General features: G+C 44.5%; 1 protein-coding gene across 8 annotated transcripts in view; it reads right to left on the minus strand.

Annotated features, from left to right (window-relative positions):
• Positions 1–713: 713 nt before the first annotated feature.
• Positions 714–23,538, minus strand: part of TUBGCP5 (tubulin gamma complex component 5) — a 57,038-nt gene continuing 34,213 nt past the window's right edge. For 2 of the 8 annotated variants that reach the window (XR_010131133.1, XR_010131131.1), the window contains exons 19-24: positions 23,156–23,334; positions 21,826–21,951; positions 20,792–20,880; positions 18,302–18,402; positions 17,478–17,596; positions 714–1,298 (exon numbers count right to left, since the gene is read on the minus strand). Coding sequence is in view for 4 of the 8 variants with exons in the window: in XM_055363308.2 (XP_055219283.2) it covers positions 9,987–10,051; positions 18,302–18,402; positions 20,792–20,880; positions 21,826–21,951; positions 23,156–23,334 (560 nt within the window). In the remaining 4 variants the exon portion in view is untranslated. Of the gene's footprint in view, positions 1,299–2,041; positions 2,275–9,363; positions 10,052–16,906; positions 17,597–18,301; positions 18,403–20,791; positions 20,881–21,825; positions 21,952–23,155; positions 23,335–23,538 lie in introns of those variants that run through there. The other 6 variants (XM_055363308.2, XM_055363307.2, XM_055363310.2 and 3 more) reach the window with 4 other exon arrangements.

The following is a 23,538-nucleotide window of genomic DNA, read 5'->3' on the forward strand; positions in this document are numbered from 1 at the left end:
CTGAGATTGCGCCATTGAACTCCAGCCTAAGCAACAAGAGTGAAACCTGGTCTCAAAAAAAAAAAAAAAAAAGACATAATTTAAATATAAGGACACAAAGAGGCTGAAATTAAAAAGATGCAAAAGGACACGCTAATCAGAAAGGTGGAGTGATTATATTAATATCAAAGTAGAATTCAACTCAAGGGGCACTATCAGTGATAAAAAGGACATGTGATAAAAATAAATGAGTCAATTAAGTATGAAAAAATAGGCCGGGTATGGTGGCTCACGCCTGTAATTCCAACACTTTGGGAGGCTGAGGCGGGCAGGTCATCTGAGGTCAGGAGTTCGAGACCAGCCTGGCTAACATACCCTGTTTCTACCAAAAATACAAAAAATTAGCCAGGTCTGGTGGCACATGCCTGTAATCCCAGCTACTCGGGAGGTTGAGGCAGGAGAATCGCTTCAACCTGGGAGGCGAAGGTTGCAGTAATCCCAGCTACTTGGGAGGCTGAGGCAGGAGAATCACTTGAACCCGGGAGGTGGAGGTTACAGTGAGCCAAGGTCGTGCCATTGCACTCTAGCTTGGGCAACAAGAGTGAAACTCCGTCTCAAAAGAAAAGGAAGAAAAAATAACAACTTTTAGTGCATATATACATCAAATAAGTTTTGAAATATTTAGACAAAGATGGATAGAATCAAAAGAAGAAATAGGCGAATACACACTCATAGAGATTTGAACTTCTCTCTATTAGTAATTGATAGGACAGGCAGACACAAAAAGAAGTAAAGATACAAAAATTTTTTTAAGTAATTAACCTATTATACCTAAATGGCACCTCCACAAAACAGAATACAGAATGCATTGTACGGAATGAAAGATGTTCAGACGCTTTGTACTGAAGACTTCAAGCTGTTACTGACAGGAATTAAAGTTTTCAAATACACACGTAACATTCACAAAATATACCATATGTTAGGAAGTAAAACAAGTCTCATCAGATTTCAAAGGATCAAAATTATTTACAGTAGTTCCCACCTCATCTTCTGGGGATAAGCTTCAAGACCCCTGGTGGATGTCTGAAAGGACAGATAGTAGCAAACTCTACACTGTATAGACTATATATTTTTCTATATATGCAGGCCTATCATAAAGTTTAATTTATAAAGTACACACAGGTCGGTAATCCCAGCATTTTGGGAGGCCAAGGTGGGCGGATTGCTTGAGCTCTGGAGGCAGAGGTTGCAGTGAGCTGAGATTGTGCCACTGCACTCCAGCCTGGGCGATAGAGTGAGACTCACAAGTGAGATTCCATCTAAAAATAAATAAATAAATAAATTAGACACAGTAAGACATTAACAATAATAAAAATGAACAATTGTAGTGGTATACTATAATAAAAGTGATGTAGTTCGTCTCTCTCTCTCAAAATATCTCATTATACTGTACTAATAGTCCCCCTCCTCTGAGTTCCAGTTACTCATGGTCAACCATGGTCTGAAAATAGGTGAGTATAATACAGTGCTTATTTAAAAACAACCATTAGGCCAGGTGCGGTGGCTCATGCCTGTAATCCAGCACTTTGGGAGGCCGAGGCAGTGGATTGCTTGAGCTCAGGGGTTCGAGACCAGCCTGGCCAACAGGACAAAACCCCCTCTCTACAAAATACAAAAATTAGCTGGGCGTAGTAGCCGGTGCCTGTGGTCCCAGCTACCACTGAGGCTGAGGCAGGAGAATCACTTGAACCCGAGAGTTGGAGGTTGTAGTGAGCCGACATCGTGCCACCGCACTCCAGGCTGGGCGACAGAGCATGACCCTGTCTCAAAAAAATAGAATGAAATAAAATAAAATAAATAACCATTTAAAGCCTCTGGAAATGGGCCTAAGGGCAAACAGCCAATGAAGAATTATCTATAGAAATGAGACTACTATACAGCAATGGAACAGAATAGTGAAAATTAAGTACACATTATTTGGTCAATTGGTTTTCAATTAAGATGCTAAAGGACTTCCATGGAGAAAGAAAACTCTTTTTTGGCTGGGCACTGTGGCTCACACCTGTAATCCCAGCACTTTGGGAGGCCAAGACGTGCAGATCATCTGAGGTCAGGAGTTCGAGAGCAGCCTGGTCAACACGGCGAAACCCTGTCTCTACTGAAAATACCAAAATTAGCTGGGTGTGGTGGCGAGCGCCTGTAATCCCAGCTACCCCGGGGGCTGAGGCAGGAGAATCACTTGAATCCAGGAGACAGAGGTTGCAGTGAGCTGAGATCACTCCACTGCACTCCAACCTGGCAACAGAGAGAGACTCCGTGTTAAAAAAAAAATAAAAATTAAAAAAATAAAATAAAAGAAACTTTTTTTAAAAATGGTGCTAGAATAACTGCATAACGATGTACAAAAACTGAAACTCAACTTCCTCCCCAACACCATATACAAAAAGTAACTGGCTGTGTATGGATCATAGACCTAAATTTGAAAGCTAAAGATACAAAGCTTCTAGAAGAAAACGTAAGAGAATAATTTTATAACAGTAGAGTAGAGGAAGTCAAGATTTCTCAAAAATGTAGGGTTAGTACCTTTAGGAAAAAAAATGATAAATTGATTAGATCGAAATTTAAAACTTCTCATCAAAAGAATGTTAAAAGAGTGAAAAGACATAGACAATATTGCAAGACAATACTGCAATACATATAACAGACAGAGAGTTTGTGTCCAGAATATGTAAAGAACCCAAACAACAATAAAATGACAATGCAGGAAAAATAGGGCAAAAGACTTTAACTCACACTTCAGAAAGAAACCACATTGGAAGTCTTTTATAAAATTCAACATATATATCTCCTATGATGGTAATTCTACTTCTAAGTATTTACCTAATAGAAATACAAATTAATCCCTGCACAAAAACTTGTATAATGAATAGTCTTTTGTTTGTTCTTTTTTGTTTTTTTTGAGACGGAGTTTCACTCTTGTTGCCCAGGCTGGAGTACAATGGCGTGATCTCTGCTCACCACAACCTCCACCTCCCAAGTTAAAGCGATTCTCCTGCCTCAGCCTTCCGAGTAGCTGGGATTACAGGCATGTGCCACCACTCCCGGCTAATTTTGTATTTTTAGTAGAGATGGGGTTTCTCCATGTTGATCAGGCTGGTCTCAAACTCCCGACCTCAGGTGATCCGCCTGCCTCGGCCTCCCAAAGTGCTAGGATTACAGGCATGAGCCACCGCACCTGGCTGTATAATGAATATTCTTACCAGCTTATTTATAATCGCAAAAAAACTAGAAACAACCCAAAGTGCACAAATAGGAGAATGGATAAACAAATACTGTTCATATAATGGAATATTACTCAGCAATAAAAAGGAAAGAACAAATCAAAAGGATTTGTTCTTGTGTTTTTCTATTTCACAGTCATTAGGATGCCTACTATCAACAAAGAGCTACTTGGGAGGCTGAGGCAGGAGAATCGCTTGAACCCAGGAGGCGGAGGTTGCAGTGAGCCAAGATCCTGCCACTGCACTCCAGCCTGGGCGACAGAGTGAGACTCCATCTCAAAAAAAAAAAAATAATAGGCCGGGCGCAGTGGCTCACGCCTGTAATTCCAGCACTTTGGGAGGCCGAGATGGGTGGATCACAAGGTCAGGAGATCGAGACCATCCTGGCTACCACGGTGAAACCTTGTCTCTATCAAAAGTACAAAAAAATTAGCTGGGCGTGGTGGCGAGTGCCTGTAGTCCCAGCTACTCAGGAGGCTGAGACAGGAGAATGGTGTGAACCCGGGAGGCGGAGCTTGCAGTGAGCCGAGGTCACGCCACTGCACTCCAGCCTGGGCGACAGAGCAAGACTCTGTCTCAAAAAAAAAAATAAATAATAATAATAATAAAATAAAAATAAAATAACAAGTGTTGGCAAGGATATGATGAAATTGGAACTCTGTGTACTCTTAGTGGGCATGTAAAATGGTGCCACTATGGAAAACAATATGATGAAAAAAGTTTTTAAAAGGGGAAGAAAATGGATATACAAGTAGTATTATAAAATAGATGAACCTCAAAACTATTCTGTAATTTTCCACACACAAAAGACCACGTACATATTGTGGGATTTCATCTATATGAACTTCCATGACAGATAGCACTACTACTCACTGGTGACAGAAGTCAGAAATTGGCCGGGCGTAGTGGTTCACCCCTGTAATCCCAGCACTTTGGGAGGCCAAGGCGGGTGGATCACTTGAGGTCAGGAGTTCAAGACCAGCCTGACCAACATGGTGAAACCCCATCTCTACTAAAAATACAAAAAATTAGCCGGGTATGGTGGTGGGTGCCTGTAATCCTAGCTACTCAGGGGGCTGAGGCAGAAGAATCACTTGAACCCAGGAGGTGGAGGTTGCAGTGAGCTGAGATTGCGCCACCGCACTCCAACCTGGGCAACAGAATGAGACTCTGTCTCAAAAAAAGAAAAGAAAGAAAAGGAAGTCAGAAATCGTTAAATCGTTTGCTTGGGTGAGGTGGTCTGCAGGGAATAGGATGGACTGAAAAGAGGCGTGTAGGAAACTTCTGGGGACTTGGAAATATTCTGCATCTTTGTCAGGCTGATGTTGACACAAGCATATTATGTCAGTCAGGGTTCAACCAGAAAAGCAGAATCAGTAGGAGATACATATTAGGAGATTTACTGCAAGGAATTGGCTTATGCACTATGGGGGCTGGCTCAGCTAGGATGAAATCCGGAGGGCAGGCCATCAGAAAGTTACTGTCCTGTGGCTGGGGGCGGTGGCTCACGCCTGTAATCCCAGCACTTTGGGAGGCTGAGGCAGGCGGACCACCTGAGGTCAGGAGTTCAAGACCAGCCTGACCAACATGGAGAAACCCCATCTCTACTAAAAATACAAAAAATTAACCGGGCGTGGTGGAATATGCCTGCAATTCCAGCTACTTGGGAGGCTGAGGCAGGAGAATCACTTGAATGCGGGAGGCGGAGGTTGTGGTGAGCCAAGATCACTCCATTGTGCACTCCAGCCTGGGCAACAAGAGCAAAACTCCACCTCAAAAAAAAAAAAAAAGAAAAGAAAGTTACTGTCCTGTTTTTAGGTTTCTGTCACAGTCACAACAAATTAGTACAAATTTCTGGCTCTGGTAAACTGAAAAAGCATCCCCCAGCAAATACCTGTGTCAAATCCCTGGAACCTGTGGCTGTTACTACTATCTTGAAACCCCATCACCAAGATGATGGCATTAGGAGGTGGGGCCTTTGGGAGGTGACAGGTCACAAAGGTAGAGTCCTCATGAGTGGGATTTGTGCCCTTATAAAAGACACCCCAGAGGGGGCCAGGTGCGGTGGCTCACGCCTGTAATCCCAGCACTTTGGGAGGCTGAGGTGGGTGAATCATGAGGTCAGGAGATGGAGACCATCCTGGCTAACACGGTGAAACCCGTCTCTACTAAAAATATAAAAAATTAGCCGGGCGTGGTGGCGGGTGCCTGTAGTCCCAGCTACTCGGGAAGCTGAGGTGGGAGAATGGCGTGAACCCGGGAGGCAGAGTTTGCAGTGAGCCGAGATTGCGCCACCACACTCCAGCCTGGGCGACAGAGCGAGACTCCATCTCAAAAAACAAACAAAAAAAAGACACCCCAGAGAACAGCCTTGTCCTTTCTGCTATGTGAAGACCCAGCCAGACAACAGCCACTGAGAACCAGACAGTGGGACCTCACCAGACACCCACTCTGTGGTGCCTTGATCTTGGGCACTCAGCTTCCAGAACTATGAGTAATACATTTCTCCTGTTTATAGCCACCCAGTCTATGGTGCTTTGTTATAGGAGTCCTGACGGACTAAGACAGTTACCTTATATGAAGAAAAAGAGTCTTAGCGGATCTAAGTTCTTGAGATGGGATCATCTTAGATTATCTGAAGGGGCCCTAAATCCAATAAGCAGTGTGCTTACAAGAGACACTGAGAGCAGACCCAGAAAAAGAGGCAGTGTGAACCAGAGGCAGAGATGGGAGTGAAGCAGCCACACAGCCACAAGTCATAGAATGCTGGCAGCCCCCGAAACTGAGCAGGTAAAGAATGGTGGAGGCAAGGCCCTATCGCTGCCTTGAATTTTGGCCTTCCAGCCCCCAGAACTTGAAGATAATTAATATCTGGTTTTTTTGGCCGGTTGCGGTGGCTCAAGCCTGTAATCCCAGCACCTTGGGAGGCCGAGGCGGGCAGATCACGAGGTCAGGAGATCGAGACCATCCTGGCTAACACAGTGAAACCCCGTCCCTACTAGAAAATACAAAAAAAATTAGCCGGGCGTGGTAGTGGGCGCCTGTAGTCCCAGCTACTCGGGAGGCTGAGGCAGGAGAATGGCGTGAACCTGGGAGGCAGAGCTTGCAGTGAGCCGAGATCGCGTGACTGCACTCCAGCCTGGGCGACAGAGCGAGACTCCGTCTCAAAAAAAAAAAAAAAAATCTGTTTTTTTGTTGTTTGTTGTTTGTTTGTTTTTTGAGACGGATTCTTGTTCTGTTGTCAGGCTGGAGTGCAATGGCGTGATCTCAGCTCACTGCAACCTCCGATTCCCTGGTTCAAGCGATTCAGGCATGCACCACCATGCCCAGCTAGTTTTTGTGTTTTTAGTACAGACGAGATTTCTCCATATTGGTGTAGAGGCCACTTACATTCCCGGATCCTGCTCCCTCCCTTGACTTTTTCTGTCCTCAAAGCCCTCAGCTGGCTCTGCCCTCAGGCTGCCCTGGCCTCACACCTTTCTCTGACACTGTGCTTCTGTCCCCTCTTCCACCTTTAGGAGCCGTGTGACGACATCCCCAGATAATGCAGGGTAACGTCTCTATCTCAAGTCAGTGGACTAGCAACCCTAATTCCATCTGCAATTTTAATTCTCCTCTTGCCATGTAAACTAACATAGTCACAAGGCCCAGGGATTAGGAAGCAGACAGCTTTGGGGCTACCATTCCGCCTTGTCTCAGGAAGCTGGAGCTCTGCCTCAATGTCCTCCAACCCATTGAATCTGGCCCAGCTGGACTGCCTGGGATCATCTCCTTTACTTAAAGTCAACTGATACGAAATTAAATCACATCCAGTAAATACCTTCTAGCAACACAAGGTGTGTGTTTGATAGAACAGCTGGGACAGCCTCACTAGGTTGACACAATAAAAAGACCACCACAACCCACCCCCTGTTAACTTGGCACCCATACATATCCCCTTAAATCATACTTGTCTTGGTCTGTTTTTTTAAATTTATTATTTATTTATTTATTTATCTAGAGACAGGGTCTCACTTTGTTGTCCAGGTTGGCCTTGAACTCCTGGCCTCCAGGGATCCTCCCACCTGGCCTCCCAAAGTGCTGGGATTACAGGTGCAAGTCATGTGCCTGGCCAACCAGGAGGAACTTTAATTCCTTCTTAACTGATCCCTCCATTCCACAATAGCATGATCTCAGCTGCTATATTTGTACAACCTGATCTCTTATTTCTTGCCACACCTTGTTCAAGCTGGAGTGGGCACCTGACCCAAGTTGACTCGCTGTGGGAACCTTGGTTGGGAGCTTAGAGTTGGAACTTTCTCACTCACATCACAGCCTCCTAACTTCAGGACTTTTGTTTCTTCTGCAGTGAAAACATGTGGACTCCAACCAAGAACCCAACCACACGTCTCCCTGGTGCCCGCTTGGATCTCTCACCTCCTGCCCTGGGGCTTCCCTGTCACCAGGAGGCATCAGAGTCCTCTGAAATCATACATGAACCATGCAGCTGTGCACAGAGTTAACATTCCCTGCACCTTTGACTAATGAGAGGCACTCACAGGCAGATTCCTCTCTTTCCTTCCTGATGCAGTCCACATGGCTTCTAGGGACATCCCGAGAGGTGGAGCAGGCACACTTCGCAATGCCATCTTACTGAGATGGCCCTATATCCATCAGCACTCCCCCTCCTTCTCCCACTCCTCCCCCTCCTCTTCCATCTCTCTCCTCCTCCTGCTAGGGCACTCTCTGACTCCTACTACAGGCACTGCGCCCCATCTCAGAGTAGAGGCACCTATGGCTTTGTCTCAGGTTGTATTTCTGGGGAACCCAGGCCAAGGCTGGAGCCAAGAACTGGTTACGTGCATTTGGGATCTGTGAGCATCCACCTTCCAACCACTGGAGGAAAAGCACAGCAAGGAAAGGTGAGAAAGCAGAAGTAACAGGTAGAAAAACAAATACCAGCAGAACAGGGAGACAGCTCTCCCCGAGCAGGAAACACAGCATGCATTTTTGGATTAAAATTCCTCCATTCCCTCACCAGACACCAACTCTGTGGTGCAGTGATCTTGGGCGCTCAGCTTCCAGAACTGTAATAAATTTCTCCTGTTTAGAGCCACCCAGTCTATGCTGCTTTGTTATAGCAGCCTTAACAGACGAAGACAGTTACCTTATGTGAAGAAAAAGAGTCTTAGCAGATCTAAGTTCTTGAGATGGGATCATCTTAGATTATCTGAAGGGGCCCTAAATCCGATAAGCAGTGTGCTTACAAGAGACACGCAGAGAACAGACCCAGAAAGAGGCAGTGTGAACACAGAGGCAGGGATGGGAGTGAAGCAGCCACACAGCCACAGTCATAGAATGCTGGCAGCCCCCAGAAACTGGGGAGGCAAAGAATGGCGGGGCCATGGCCCTATTGCTCCCTTGAATTTTGGCCTTCTGGCCTCCAGAACTTCAAGAGAATGAGTATCTGTTGTTTTAAGCCACCAGGTTTATGGTAATGTGTTACAGCAGCCACAGGCAACAGTATAAGGACTTCCTTATAATAAATTACTTTTTTTTTTTTGAGACGGAGTCTCGCGCTCACCAGACTGGAGTGCAGTGGCGCGATGTCAGCTCACTGCAACCTCCACCTCCCAGGCTCAAGTGATTCTACTGCTTCAGCCTCTTGAGTAGCTGGGATTACAGACGTGCACCACCACGCCCGGCTAATTTTCTATATTAGTAGAGACGGGGTTTCACCATGTTGGCCAGGCTGGTCTCGAACTCCTGACCTCAGGTGATCTGCCTGCCTCGGCCTCCCAAAGTGCTGGGATTACAGGTGTGAGCCACCATGCCCAGCCAAATTACTCTTTCTTAACTTAATGATGCCATGAATTGATGTGGTGGCTTTGCGGCATGTGGAGCTGGCTAAGCTGACCCAGGTTTACTAGAGTTCTTCCTGTGTTTCTGCAAGACCATGAGGGAGGCGTTGGCGGAGGCTTGGGGAGAGGCAGGGAGCTGCCACTGTGTTGTGGCTCACACGTGTTGTTGTGGGTCTGACAGCTTACACTGTTAACAACACCATGGCCAGGACCGCCACTACTGCCTTCTTCTTGTCAACCTAAAATAATCAAAAGGAACAGAATCTAGTTTAGAGAGTTTATTCAAGCAAAAAGTTTGAGGATGGGCTACCTGGGAAGCACCCATCTCAAAGAACAGAAGTCAGTGTTCCAAAGTGTAGATGTTTGGGAATGCTTATTTAGACAAAGGTTAGGGAAGTGTAACAAAATTTCATCATCTTTCTGTGGAAGACTTCATGCATAGTTATGATGATCTGATTAGTCAAGTTGGTCTTTTTCTTCCAGGCAAGGCATATTTAACATTCCACACTGAGGTTGTACTAGTGATAGGGTCTTGAGCACCATCTGGTCCACATTAGGTACCGGACAGTAAAGGAGGCAGTTCATCTACAACAAAACCAGTGATTGGAAGCGGGGAGGTCTGGTCTCTGGTCTCTCTTAGTCATTTACAGAACAAGAACAATGAAGATGAATCTGAGAAGAATTGCAGTCATACGACCTGACAGTCTCCAGGGCTCAACTTCCTCCCTGGCGTAATAAATCCAGACAGTCCTGAAGTTTTACTTTCATTGACTCTCTGGATCCTGTGGCTCCAGGAGGCATCTGGCTCATCTTCATGATGAGAGGCCCTAGCTTCTGCAGCACCTCCACACCACCAAGGCCAGAAGCAACAAGAACTGACGCAGGTTTAGGTCCCTCCCAAACCTCCTGTGGACAGTAGGCTCCAGCGTCGGATGCAGACAACAGGCAGCCCTATGGAAACGGACGAATCAGTTTACACAATTAACTGTGTAAGAGCAAAGCCCTGCAGCAAGTCCACGATTATCCACAGGTATGGGTGTATGGGTAATATATATATACACACATATTTATGTATGTATATATGTGTCACACACACACATGTATATTAATGGCTCTGCTCTTGGACTGATACAGATTTTGGTACAGAGAGAGGATGCTGCTGTAGCAAAACCTAACAGGTGGGCATGGCTCTGGGACCAGGGTTTGAGGACAGTGTTGATGACACTAAAGTGCTTTGAACACACTGTTCTTAGACTTTGGACTTTGAGGACATTGCTGAAGAGGGCTTAAAAGAAAGTGAGAAGAATGTTGTTATTGGAAATTGAAGGAAGACTTTCACTAAGTAGCAGCAGAAAGTTTAGCCCTGCTGTTACCTGACGTTACATGGATAGGACAGAATATACGTAACGGGTAACCTAGCTAATGAGATTTTCCAAGCAAAGTATTGAAGATGCTGCCTGGTTTCTTCCTGCTGGGTGAGAGGAGAGCATTAACTGAGAGAAAGATTTTAAACAAAAAGGAGACATAATTAATGGTTTTGAAATGTTTTAGCCTCCCCATACGGCAAATGATGCTAAAATAAGAAAATGACTATCGAGCAAGGATAAACTATATGGCACTGCCAAGAAAATGTGCTCTAGAGACGATGCTCAGGATGTGATTGGAAACTCTTTATTTTTGAGATTGAGTCTCGCTCTGTCGCCCAGGCTGGAGTGTAGCGGTGTGATCTCGGCTCACTGCAACCTCCACCTCCCAGCTTCAAGCGATTCCCCTGCCTCAGCCTCCTAAGTAGCTGGGATCACAGGCATGCGCCACCATGCCCAGCTAACTTTTGTATTTTTAGTAGAGGCAGGGTTTCACCATGTTGGTCAGGCTGGTCTCGAACTCCTGACCTTGTGAGTCGCCTGCCTCTGCCTCCCAAAGTGCTGAGATTACAGGTGTGAGCCACCGCGCCCAGCTGGAAACTCTTTTTATTTTGAGACATGAACTTACTCTGCCGCCCAGGCTGGAGTGCAGTGGCATGATCAAGCTCACTGGACCCTTGACCTCCTGGGCTCAAATAATCTTCCCACCTCAGCCCCCGAATAGCTGGGACTACAGGTGTGCACTACCAGGCCTAGATAGTTGTTTTTTTTTTTTTTTTTTTTTTAATGTGAGACGGAGTCTCGCTCTGTCGCCCAGGCTGGAGTGTAATGGTGTGATCTCGGCTCACTGCAACCTCCGCCTCCTGGGTTCAAGCGGTTCTCCTGTCTCAGCCTCCTGAGTAGCTGGGATTATAGGTATGCACCACCATGCCCAGCTAGTTTTTGTATTTTCAGTAGAGATGGGGTTTCACCATGTTGGCCAGGCTGGTCTCGAACTCCTGACCTCAGATGATCCACCTGCCTCGGCCTCCCAAAGTGTTGGGATTACAGGCATGAGCCACCGTGCCCAGACTAATTTTTGTATTTTTTGTAGAGATGCGGTTTCACCATGTTGGCCAGGCTAGTCTTGAACTCCTGGGCTCAAGCGATTCGCCTGCCTCGGCCTCCCAAAATTCTGGGATTACAGGTGTGAGCCACTGAGCTTCTGATGTCAAAAAGATTAATAAGTGTTGCCTCAGAGTACCCTTTAGTGACACTAAAGGCTCTGTGAATAGATTAAGGGTGTGTCTCACAGAATCTCTCCAACAATAGGGTCTTTTTTCCCTTCTTTTTTAGGATGAAGTTTTGCTCTTGTTGCCCAGGCTGGAGTGCAATGGTGCAGTCTCGGCTCACTGCAACTCTGCCTCCTGGGTTCAAGAGATTCTCCTGCCTCAGCCTCCCAGGTAGCTGGGATTAGAGGTGCCCACCACCACGCCTGGCTAATTGTTTTGTATTTTTAGTAGGGACGGGGTTTCACCATATTGGCCAGGTTGGTCTTGAACTCCTGACCTCCAATAATCCGCCTGCCTTAGCCTCCCAAAATGCTGGGATTACAGGCGTGAGCCACCGCGCCTGGTCCCAGTCCATTTTACAGATAGGATAGGGCGATGTGCAGCACAGCCTTAGCTTTTCCACACACATGAGCAAAGGAACAGCTCTTAGATTCAGTGTAAAGATGTCTTTTCATTCAGAAAACTCAAGCAGTTTGAGACTCATCCAAGTTGTTACAAAGTCATGTTTTCCTTTCTGTGCAGTATTCCATTTGGTAAATTGAAGCTGTTTATTCATTCATCAGTTGATGGTGATATGGACTGTTTCTAGTTTTTGGCACTTATTCGTAAAGCCACTATAAACATTTGTGTACAGGTTTTTGTGTGAATATACATTTCATTTCTCTTGGGTGAACACCTAGGAGTGGGATTGCTGGGTGATAAGTTGTTTAACATTGTAAAAATATGTTTAATAAAGATATGTTTAACAGTGTAAAAGACTGAAAAACTCTTCCAAATTGGCTGTATCAAGGCTGGGCACGGTGGCTCACGCCTGTAATCCCAGCACTTTGGGAGGCCAGTGCAGGATTGTGCTTGAGCTCCAAAGTTTGAGACCACCCTGGGCAACATAGCGAGACCCCATCTATATTTTAAAAATAAGGCCGGGGGCAGTGGCTCATGCCTGTAATCCCATCACTTTGGGAGGCCCAAGTGGACGGATCACTCGAGGTCGGGAGTTCAAGAACAGCCTGGCCAACATGGTGAGACCCCATCTCTATTAAAAATACAAAAATTAGCTGGGCATGATGGTGTGCGTCTGTGGTCCCATCCACTCAGGAGACTAAGGCAGGAGAATCACTTGAACCTGGGAGGCAGACGTTGAGGTGAGCTGAGATCACACCATTGCACTCCAGCCTGGGCGACAGAGCGAGACTCTGTCTAAAATAAATAAATAAATAAATACATACATAAATAAATAAATAAATAAATAAATAAATAAATAAAAAAGAATAAATAAAAGAAATACAAATTAAAAGATCACTCAGATGCTGTTTTACTTATTCAATTATAAAAACTGAAGTGACCCCTGCATTCTGTTGGGAAGCACCATACTGGTGTCCGGCTCCACCTTGTTCGTGGTCCCCCGTAGGAGGGCACCTGGCCGAAAGCCACCTGCAGCTTTAAAGACATTGTGTAACCTAAGAAACCTCCTGGGATGTGCTGCTAGGAAAGTCATCTGCAAACACACTCCAGGTGAGATAGCACCACTGCAATCCAGCCTAGGTGACAGAGCAAGGCTCCGTCTCAAAAAAAACAAAAAAAACAAAACAAAAACCAAAAAAACCCAAATTGCCTGTACCATCTGCATTTCCACCAGTAATGTAAGAAATTTCCAGTTGCTCCACACCCAGCCCCACACTTGATACAATTCAATGAGTTTTGTCACATGCATGTACCTGTGGGACCAATGAAGACACAGAACACACCCATCACCCCCAGAAATTTCCCCCAACCCCCTTTCAGGTAACATGTCATGGCCAGAGGCAACCACTGTTGTAATTTCTATCACTGGAGACTAGTTTTACCAGTTCATTAACTTCATGTAAATGGAATAATAACAGATCCTTTTAAGTCTGGCTTTTTTTTCGGCATAAAGTTCCTGGAATTCTCTTATGTCGTTATGTGGATGAGCTGTGTGTTTTCACAGCTGAATTGCATTCCACTGCGTGCATATACTTCAGTGTTGATCCATCTACCTCTTCACCGTCATTAGGATGTTTCTAGCTTTTAGCTCTTATGAATATTCAGATACAAATCTCTGCGTGGACGCATTTAAAAATTCCTCTTGGATAAATACCTAAGGGTGAACTGCTGCTTCTCAGGGGTAGATACATGTTAACCTTTGTAAGAAAATGCCATATAGTTTCCCCAAGTGCTTGTACCATCTTGTAATTTCCAGTTGCTCTAAATCCTTGAAAATTATTTGACATGCCGGTCTTTTTATTTTAGCCATGCCGGAGGCTGTGGTGCTCATGTGGTTTAATTGGCCATTTTTGTGCCTTCCTTGCCTCTTTGTGCTCATTAAAAAAATGTCTTGGACTGGGTGCAATGGCGCACACCTGTAATCCCAGCACTTCGGGAGGCTGAGGCCAGAAGACTACTTGGGCCCAGGAATTCACATCAGCCGGGGAACATAGTTAAGACCTCATCTTTTTAATTTTTCTTTAATTTTTGAATCAGAGTCTTGCTCTGTCACCCAGGCCGAAGTGCTGTGGTGTGATCTTGGCTCACTGCCACCTCCAACTGCCAGGTTTAAGCAATTCTCATGCCTCAGCCTTCCCAGAGTAGCTGGGACTACAGGTGTCTGCCACCACACCCAGCTATTTTTTGTATTTTTAGTAGAGATGGAGTTTCACCATGTTGGCCAGGCGGGTCTCAAACTCCTGGCCTCAAGTGATCGGTCTGCCTAGGCCTTCCAAAGTGCTGGGATTATAGGCATGAGCCACTGCACCTGGCTGAAAACCCATCTCTTCCAAAAAAACATAAAAAGATTAGCCGCGTATGGTGGTGCATACCTGTAGTCTCAGCTACTCAGGAGGCTGAGGGAGGAGTGCTTGGTCCCCGGAGGTTGAGGCTTCAGTGAGCCAAGACTGTGCCAATGCACTCCAGCCCGGGCAACAAAGCAAGACCTTGCATCAACGAAAAAAAAAAAAGCTTGTCTTACTAATTTAAAATGCCTTCATACACTCTGAACATAGTTACTTCTGGACACCCTGGGCAACAGTGGTTGCCTCTGGGCATGACATGGTTCCTGAAAGGGGCTAAGGGGAAATGTTCTCTCCCAGTCTGTGGCCTGTATTACCATTTTCCTAGCAATGTTTTTTGGTGATGTCCAATTCACCAATAATTCCTTTTTTTTTTTTTTTTCTTTTGAGACGGAGTCTTGCTGTGTCACCCAGGCTGGAGTGCAGTGGTGTGATCTCGGCTCACTGCAACCTCTGCCTCCCAGGGTCAAGCGATTCTCCTGTCTCAGCCTCCTGAGTAGCTGGGACTACAGGTGTGCGCCACCACGCCCGGCTGATTTTTGTATTTTTAGTAGAGACGGGGTTTCCCCATATTGGTCAGGCTGGTCTGGAACTCTTGGCCTCAGGTGATCCACCCACCTTGACCTCCCAAAGTGCTGGGACTGCAGGCATGAGCCACCGTGCTTGGCCCCTTTTTTGATTTTATGTAAGAAATCTTTGTCTACCCCAAGTTTGTAGTGTTAATTTCCCATGTTTGCTTCTAGAAGCTTTCTAGTCCTAACTTCCACATTTTGTTGTTTCCAGTTCTGGCTTTCATATTTTTTTTCCTTTTCTTATTTTTTTCTGAGACAGAGTCTCGCTCTGTCGCCCAGGCTGGAGTGCAGTGGCACGATCTCGGCTCACTGCAACCTCCGCCACCCAGGTTCAAGCAATTCTCCGGCCTCAGCCTCCTGAGTAGCTAGGATTACAGGTGTGTGCCACCACGCCCGGCTAATTTTTGTATTTTTAGTAGAGACGAGGTTTCACCACATTGGTCAGGCTGATCTCGAACTCCTGACCTCATGATCCACCCACCTCGGCTTCTCAAAGTGCTGGGATTGCAGGCATGAGTCACTATGTGTGGCCTTTTTTTTTTTTTTTAAAAGATAGTCTCACTCTATAAAAAGAAAATATGGAAAAATTTAATAGTAAGCATAATTCTATTCAAAATATAACTGGTTAGCTCACAAAAATTGCTCAGAAATATTGCCAGGCACAGTGGCTCACGCCTGTAATCCCAGCACTTTGGGAGGCTGAGGCGGGTGGATCACCTGAGGCCAGGAGTTCGACACCAGTCTGGCCAACAAGGTGATAACCCTGTCTCTACTAAAAATACAAAAATTAGCTGGGCGTGGTGGTGCACGCCTGAGATCCCAGCTACTCAGGAGGCTGAGGCAGGAGAATCACTTGAATCCAGGAGGCAGAGGTTGTAGTGAGCCGAGATCGTGCCACTGCACTGCAGCCTGGGTAACAGAGTGAGCCTCCATTTCAAAAAACAAGGAAATACCAAACAATAGTATGTACCAACAGTTGGCCCTAAGTGAAGTTGGCCTTTTACATTTATCGCTATCGGTTGAAGCTATTTTCCATGTAGAACTTCTCAGGCACATAAAACATATATACATTTCTTTCTTCCTTTTTTTTTGTTGGAGACAAGGTCTTGCTCTGTTGTCCAGGCTGGAGTGCAGTGATGCAATCATGGTTCACTGCAGCCTTGACCACCCGGTCTCGATTGATCCTCCCACCTCAGCCTCCCAAGTAGCTGGGACCACAGGCATGTGCCACCATGCTTGGCTAATTTTTTTTTTTCGGAGTCTTGCTCTGTCACCCAGGATGGAGTGCAGTGGTACAATCTAGGCTCACTGCAACCTCTGCCTCCTGGGTTCAAGTGATTCTCCTGCCTCAGCCTCCCAAGTAGCTGGGATTACAGACGTGGGCCACCACGCCTGGCTAATTTTTTTGTATTTTTAGTAGAGACGGGGTTTCACCACATTGGCCAGGCTGGTCTTGAACTCCTGACCTCAGATGATCCGCCCACCTTGGCCTCCCAAAGTGCTGGGATTACAGGGGTGAGCCACCGTGCCCAGCCCTTGGCTAATTTTTAAGTTTTTTTTGTAGAGATGGGGTCTCATATGTTGCCTAGGCAGGTCTTAAACTCCTGGCCTCAAGGAATCCTCTCACCTCAGTCTTTCAAAGTGCCAGGATTACAAGCTTGAGAAACTACACCCAGCCAAAATATAAACATTTCTAGGACAGCTACATCTAAGACAACTTTTAGGGAAGACAACATGTAAAACTCTATATAAAAAGCTTCTGTGACTGAAGGACAGCAGCAAAAGGATAATAAAATGATTTTAAGTCCTTTAATTTATTTTGAATATCAGTAATTACATTTTCAAAATATGATATAATTTAAAGGTATCAGTACCATAAATCTGTATCTTACAGTAGGAAATATAAGAGTAAACAGCCTATATACACTTTGTACTACTGACACAATTTTATGTACACAACTCTATACAGTATCTACTAATCTCCAGAAAACCCACCTACAATCCATCTGTCTGGACTGTGGGCAAGTGGTTCTTTCTGAGTCAGGGTCTCACTCTGTCACCCAGGTTGCACTGCAGTAGTGCAGTCATGGCTCACTGCAGCCTTGACCTCCTGGGCTCAAGTAATCCTCCCATCTTTGCCTCCTGAGTAGCTGGGACTACAGGCACACACCACCATGTCTGGATACATTTTGTATTTTTGGTAGACACCGGGTTTCACCATGTTGCCCAGGCTGGCCTCAAACTCCTGGGCTCAAGTGATCCGCCTGTCTTGGCCTCCCATCGTGCTGGGATTAGAGGCATGAGCGACTGTGCCAGGCTGACTGTGGACAAGTTTTACAAATAAACCAAAATAAAAATATTCTCACTTTTCAGCTGCACATGGTGGAAATGTACATGTATGATGACAAAGTTGGAGATATTTATTACGCTGAAGACATTTAACTTTGTTCCATGCCAGCCATGAGTGACAACGCTAGAGATTCCACTGTGGGAAGAATAAAAATAAGGTTAAAACAATAGGTTTAAATGTTGAAAAAAAAAATTTTTTTTTGAAGACGGAGTCCCACTGTCACCCAGGCTGGAGTGCAATGGTACGATCTCAGCTCACTGCAACCTCTGCCTCCCGGGTTCAAGCAATTTTCCTGCCTCAGCCTGCTGTGTAGCTGGGATTTCAGGCATGTGCCACCATGCCTAGCTAATTTTTGTATTTTTAGCAGAGACAGGGTTTTGCCATGTAGGCCAGGCTGGTCTTCCAACTCCTGACCTTAAGTGATTCACTTGACCTCCCAAAGGGCTGGGATTAGAGGCGTGAGCCACCGCGCCAGGCCAGGAGCTTTAAATTCCTAAAAAAATTTTTAAAAAGTCTAGATTTTGAAAAGAAATAGTTACAAAAACTACACGATAGTGAAGTGTGACAGAAATCTATTCTGCCATCGACTTTATTTAATAGGAGTTTTAGAAATCTGTTGTAATAAATGGTATACCAGAAAGTAAGATCCTCAGGCTTACACTCACCTCACTGTAATGCTTAAAAAGCAATTCAAAGCATGGGACAACTGCTAAGGGACTTTTCAGTTTTGAAAATGGTGAGAATTTCTAATTCTTCATGGGATCAGTAACAAAACAATGACACATACACTTAGTTACAAGGAAATACAGAGGTAGAAATATTTTAACATGATATACTCACAATGGGGAAAGGATCCTCTACAGACGGCTTTGTTTAAAATGGTTACAAGAAACATATGGCAGTTTTTAAAATCAGATTCCATTTTCTCTATAGATTCCATTCTAGGAATAAAAGTAAATTTCAATTAAGTAAGTGCATTGCGGGTATATAGGTAGGCTTCAAGATATCTGTGGAGTAATTTCAAATGTATTTTGGTTTAATTATTTAAAATCCTAAATCTAAAGATTATAAAATAAAACACGTAACATCCTACCCTACTTTAAAATAAAAAATGTCAAAGTGTTTCAAAGGAAGTTTCATTAGGATATAAAACTGTGCTGTTTCCAGATAGTATCTAGTTCTGGAACTAGAAGGACCAAAGATACTCCCTTTTCCTTTATACAGTCTTGTTTTTATTGTTTACAAGCATACATTCTCTTTGAAATAAAGAACACATTAAGGATATAAAACTTAAAATCTGAAATTATTTTTAAAAAGGTTTTTTTTCTTTTTGAGATGGAGTCTTGCTCTGTCGCCCATGCTGGAGAGCAGTGGCACGATCTCGGCTCACTGTAACCTCTGCCTCCTGGGTTCAAGTGATTCTCCTGCCTCAGCCTCCTGAGTAGCTGGGATTACAGATGCCCACCACCATGTCTGGCTAATTTTTGTATTTTTAGTAGAGATGGGGTTTCGCCATGTTGGTCAGGCTGGTCTCGAACTCCTGACCTCGGCTGATCTGCCCCCACTGGCCTCCCAAAGTGCTGGGATTGCAGTTGTGAGCCATGGAGCCTGGCTGCCTTTTTTTTTTTTTTTTTTTTTTAGACAGAGTTTCGCCCTTGTTGCCCAGGCTGGAGTGCAATGTAGCGATCTCAGCTCACCACACCACAGCCTCTGCCTCCTGGGTTCAGCGATTCTCCTGCCTCAGCCTCCCAAGTAGCTGGGATTACAGGCATGCACCACCACGCCTGGCTAATTTTGTATTTTTAGTAGAGATGGAGTTTCTCCATGTTGGTCAGGCTGGTCTCGAACTCCTGACCTCAGGAGATCCGCCCACCTCAGCCTCTCAAAGCACTGGGACCTGTGCTCGGCTTTCTTTCTTTTTTTTTTTTTTAAAGAAATATCAAACACTTTGTAAGAGAGAACTTCAGAAGGGGTTTCCATGGCCCACTGCCCTGCCATGGCAGGTGCCACCCAGATGCCAAGCTTACACCTCCACAGCCCCACCACAATATTCAGAAGCAAACAGGAGACATCAGAGCACCACAGTCATGAATATTTCATAAGCATAAATGTATACTTTAAAGATAAAAACTCCTTTCAAAACACAGCCACAATACCATTTGCTCAAAAATATCATCTAATAGCATTCAAGCAAATTTCACATTGCTTCTACAGTTTTTCACTTTTCGGCTTTAAGTCTCAATCAGGAACAATTAACTTATCCATAAACTGCGATGGTTGATAGGCTTCTTAAGTTCCTCACCCCCTGTATTTTTCTCACATTTATTTGTAAAACAAACTGAAAGAGTTGAATTTCAGCAAAGCATATGCAGCAGTGTTATTTCTCCTCCACCCCAAAGTGAGACAAAAAAAAAAGAAAAAAAAAAAGCAAAATATATTTTGCACACTTTGAGCCAGCAATATAAAGCGAGGAAGACTTCTATTTCCATCCCTGCAGCTATGGCTTCATCTACTACCTTAGTTTCTTGATTCCGAGTACAGCCAATGGGAGATTTTGAATTATACTAGCACTCAAATGAACTCTTACTTCCTTACTGACATGGAGTAAGTACAGTCAACCAAACATGCACTTTTATTTCATGGAAGTAACGGCAGAATTACTGTTGCACTGACTTTATAAACAGGACAGGTAACAAAATATTGAGCTGTACACTGGAGTTAACAGTAGAGGATGGCAGTGCCAGAGGGAGCTGCTACCGGGCCACTTCCCCTGATTCAGTGCACTTGCCTATGTGATGTGTGTGAATAACAAACACTCTCAAAACACAGCATCTTTTAGAGCTCATCCAAAATACAACTTTGGAGAATAGTCTAGCATGATGTCCAGAATTTGGTTTAAAATAATTCAGCAAGTGTGACTGGGGAGGTGGGCACAGACATGACAGAGCTGTCCTCACTGGCACAGCTGAAGCAGGTGCCATCACGGTGTTGACAACACTGTCTTTGCCACTTCAGTTTGAAGGTGTCCATGATAAAAATTTAACAAAACATACGCAATATAACATGAGTATAATCTAAAAATGTTTGCTTGTTTAAATCAGAAGACCTCAGATTTTTAAAAATGTTTTACTTCTCACAAAATACTTGCACTTTTTTTTTTTTTTAAAGACTGGGTTTTGCTATGTTGCCCAGGCTAGTCTTGAACTCCTGGGGTCAAGCAATCCTCTCCTCTCAGCCTCCTGAATGGCTGGGAAGACCCTGTCTCTAAAAAAAAGGGAAGCTGAAGCTGAAATGGTCACAGTGCAGATGCTTCAGAAATTACATACTTACCGCCAAGTGCCCAGGCCTGCCTGCCAACCGTCTGCAAACATGAGAGCCAAGTTCAACACCTTCATGATAGCTTCTTTCACAAAGCTGACCTGGAGACCAAAGTCACAGAACACAAACTGTGTAACTAGGTTTGGACACTGATACCAACACTTTTACCTATTTTAAATGAATCACAGAAAAAGTTCATCACCACAGTGACTGCCTTCTGTGTATATGGAAGGGTACTAGGCTCTGAACCATGCCCATTTGGGACCAGGCACATGCATTCACTGAATGTAAGATACAAGTGATATTAGCAGTACAGTCAAACCGACAAAACAAACTATTAAGACCTTTTCCTGGGATGGCCATTTAAATTCACCAATGAAACTAGGACAAATAATTGCAATGGTTTTAACATTACTGAATTCTGTCTATTCACATGAAGTGGACATGCTATTGCTCCGCAACTGCAGACACAATTTTCCAACTGAATCCAAGAGTAACGCAGAGTGAGTGTTGACTATCACACATAGTTCTCATGTTGCTCTTAGATACAATTTCTACGAATAGGGCACTCCTCCTTCTGTTTTTTTTTTTTTTTTTTTTTTTTAAGAGACAAGGTCTTGCTCTGTTACCCAAGCTGGAGTGCAGAGTGCAGTGGTGTCAGATCATAGTTCACTGCAGCCTCAAACTCCTGGCCTCAAACAATGCTCCCACCTCAGCCTCCCAAGTAGCTGGGCCTCCAGGTATGCACCACCATGTCTGCTAATCTTTTTAATTTTTTGTAAAGACAGAGTCTTGCTATGTTGCCCAGGCTGGTCTTGAACTCTTGGCCTCATAAGATGTGCCCGCCTCAGTTTCCCAATGTGCTGGGATTACAGGCATGAGCCATTGTGGCCGGCCTAGGGCATCTGTTTGTAACCTCATTTGATCTGGTTCTTCCTTAAAGAATATTCTACAGGACAGAAGCTTAATCATCATAAAATTCCAAAGCAGGCAGACAGCGCCACTCGCCCAGCAGTGGCCACATCTGCAGGAGACATCTCATGTACCTTTTCTCTCAGCAGACACCGGTCATGGATGGTTGACAGATACCTATAGTGAATTTTAATCAATTGATCTAAATCCTTGGCTTCCTCAACTTGATGTTGAAACTCCAGCCCTGTACTGTGTAGAATCTTGGAAGAGAAAGATAAAAAGCTTCATCAGCAGCCTTCTTTGAGGACTTGTGTGCTGCACACAAATCTTTTTTACTAAGCTCTTCTACTCCTCTCAAATTCTTCCTTCAATAAGCACATCTAGACAGTTTCATAAAGTACCATTCTTCAAAGGCTGGCTGGATACTCTAGCGTTCTGATCCTAAGAGGACGGTGGGGGCAATCCTGTAGGACGCCCACTTGCACAGTGAATGAATGAACGCCAAACTCTGGACTAACAGACTTCCTGGCAGGAAGGGGCAAGTACATTAAACTGTATATAAGACACATCGATAAAAAAAAAATCAAGTAAATGTGTTACTTTTATACAAATAATTACAGTGAATTTATGTTTCTTAAGTTCCTTTTCTCATACATTGATCTTTCTATAAAATGAGTATAAGTATACTTCAAATAAAAAACAAACTAAGAAAAAACTTAAACTTTTATCATTTACTCTTAACAATTAGGGGCTTAATGAAGGCCAACCTTGTGAAGGCAGTAATGCAGTCAGGGGAAACATGGAGCCCCTCTGCCATAGCCTTCCCATCCAAAACACAGGCTTCAGTGGCTCACTTCACCCAAGCAAGTTGGGTTTCAGAACTCACAGACAAGGTATAAACAGGTCTAAACAACAATTCAAACCCCAAATGCATACTGTCCTCTAATAATACTGCTCTTGTTCCAATTTCTGAACGCTTCTTTCAGAACTTCCCCTAGAACTGGCTTTTAGATGTATCAGAAAAATAATTTCATTTACTTTGTAGTGAGTTCTTGTTTTTAAGAAAAAAGTCTATAACCTGGCTGCATCTTCCTCCCACACACCGTAGTGGATTTTGGCTGTTATTAAACATTGGAGCCATTTTTTAGGGACAGCTGTCACCACTATTGAAACCTAAAGGACTATGCGGCACATTCTGAAGGCAATTCCAGAAGACGAGCTGTGGCTGTGCCTGTCCCCAGGGGCTGCTGGACAGGAGGGACAGCAGCCTCTGGATACACATATTCCGCTATATTTACAAAAACATTCCTCCCACTGCCATGTTATTTTATGATCAAATTTGCTACATGTCCCGTTTTCACAGTCTATAGGTATTTTTTACTTACAAACATATTATGAGTAATTCTCTACGAACAACTGTATAGATAGGACGACAGAACTGAAGCAGATGGGAGAGGCACAAACCCTGGTCATGATGTAGTTGTGCAAGCTGTTCACGAAATGCATGAGCTTCACTCTTAAGAGGAACATGCGATGAATCTGCTGTCTTACTGGTTCTTTTTGTGGTCCGAACTGAGCAACTGTGTCTTGTTCATGTATAAGGCCTTCTTTAAGTCGTGGTTTTTCTGCAGTACTAACCAGTTCTATAAAACATTGGAAGAGCAAAGTGGACAGAAAGAGCATCAACTCAAACCCCACTGCACCATGACGCCTGGCAGAAACGCTGACGGATGTGGTCCTGGCACCACAGAAAGCACTGGCAGGGGTGGCAGGAACCGAACCTCAGTGCCTCTGGAAGGTGCAGTGGGAAAAGTTTCCTGTATCACTTTTCCTAATCAAGTTGTTGC

The sequence above is a fragment of the Gorilla gorilla genome, chromosome 16 (assembly GCF_029281585.2).
Source record: "Gorilla gorilla gorilla isolate KB3781 chromosome 16, NHGRI_mGorGor1-v2.1_pri, whole genome shotgun sequence".
In the NCBI taxonomy this organism is placed as follows: domain Eukaryota; kingdom Metazoa; phylum Chordata; class Mammalia; order Primates; family Hominidae; genus Gorilla; species Gorilla gorilla.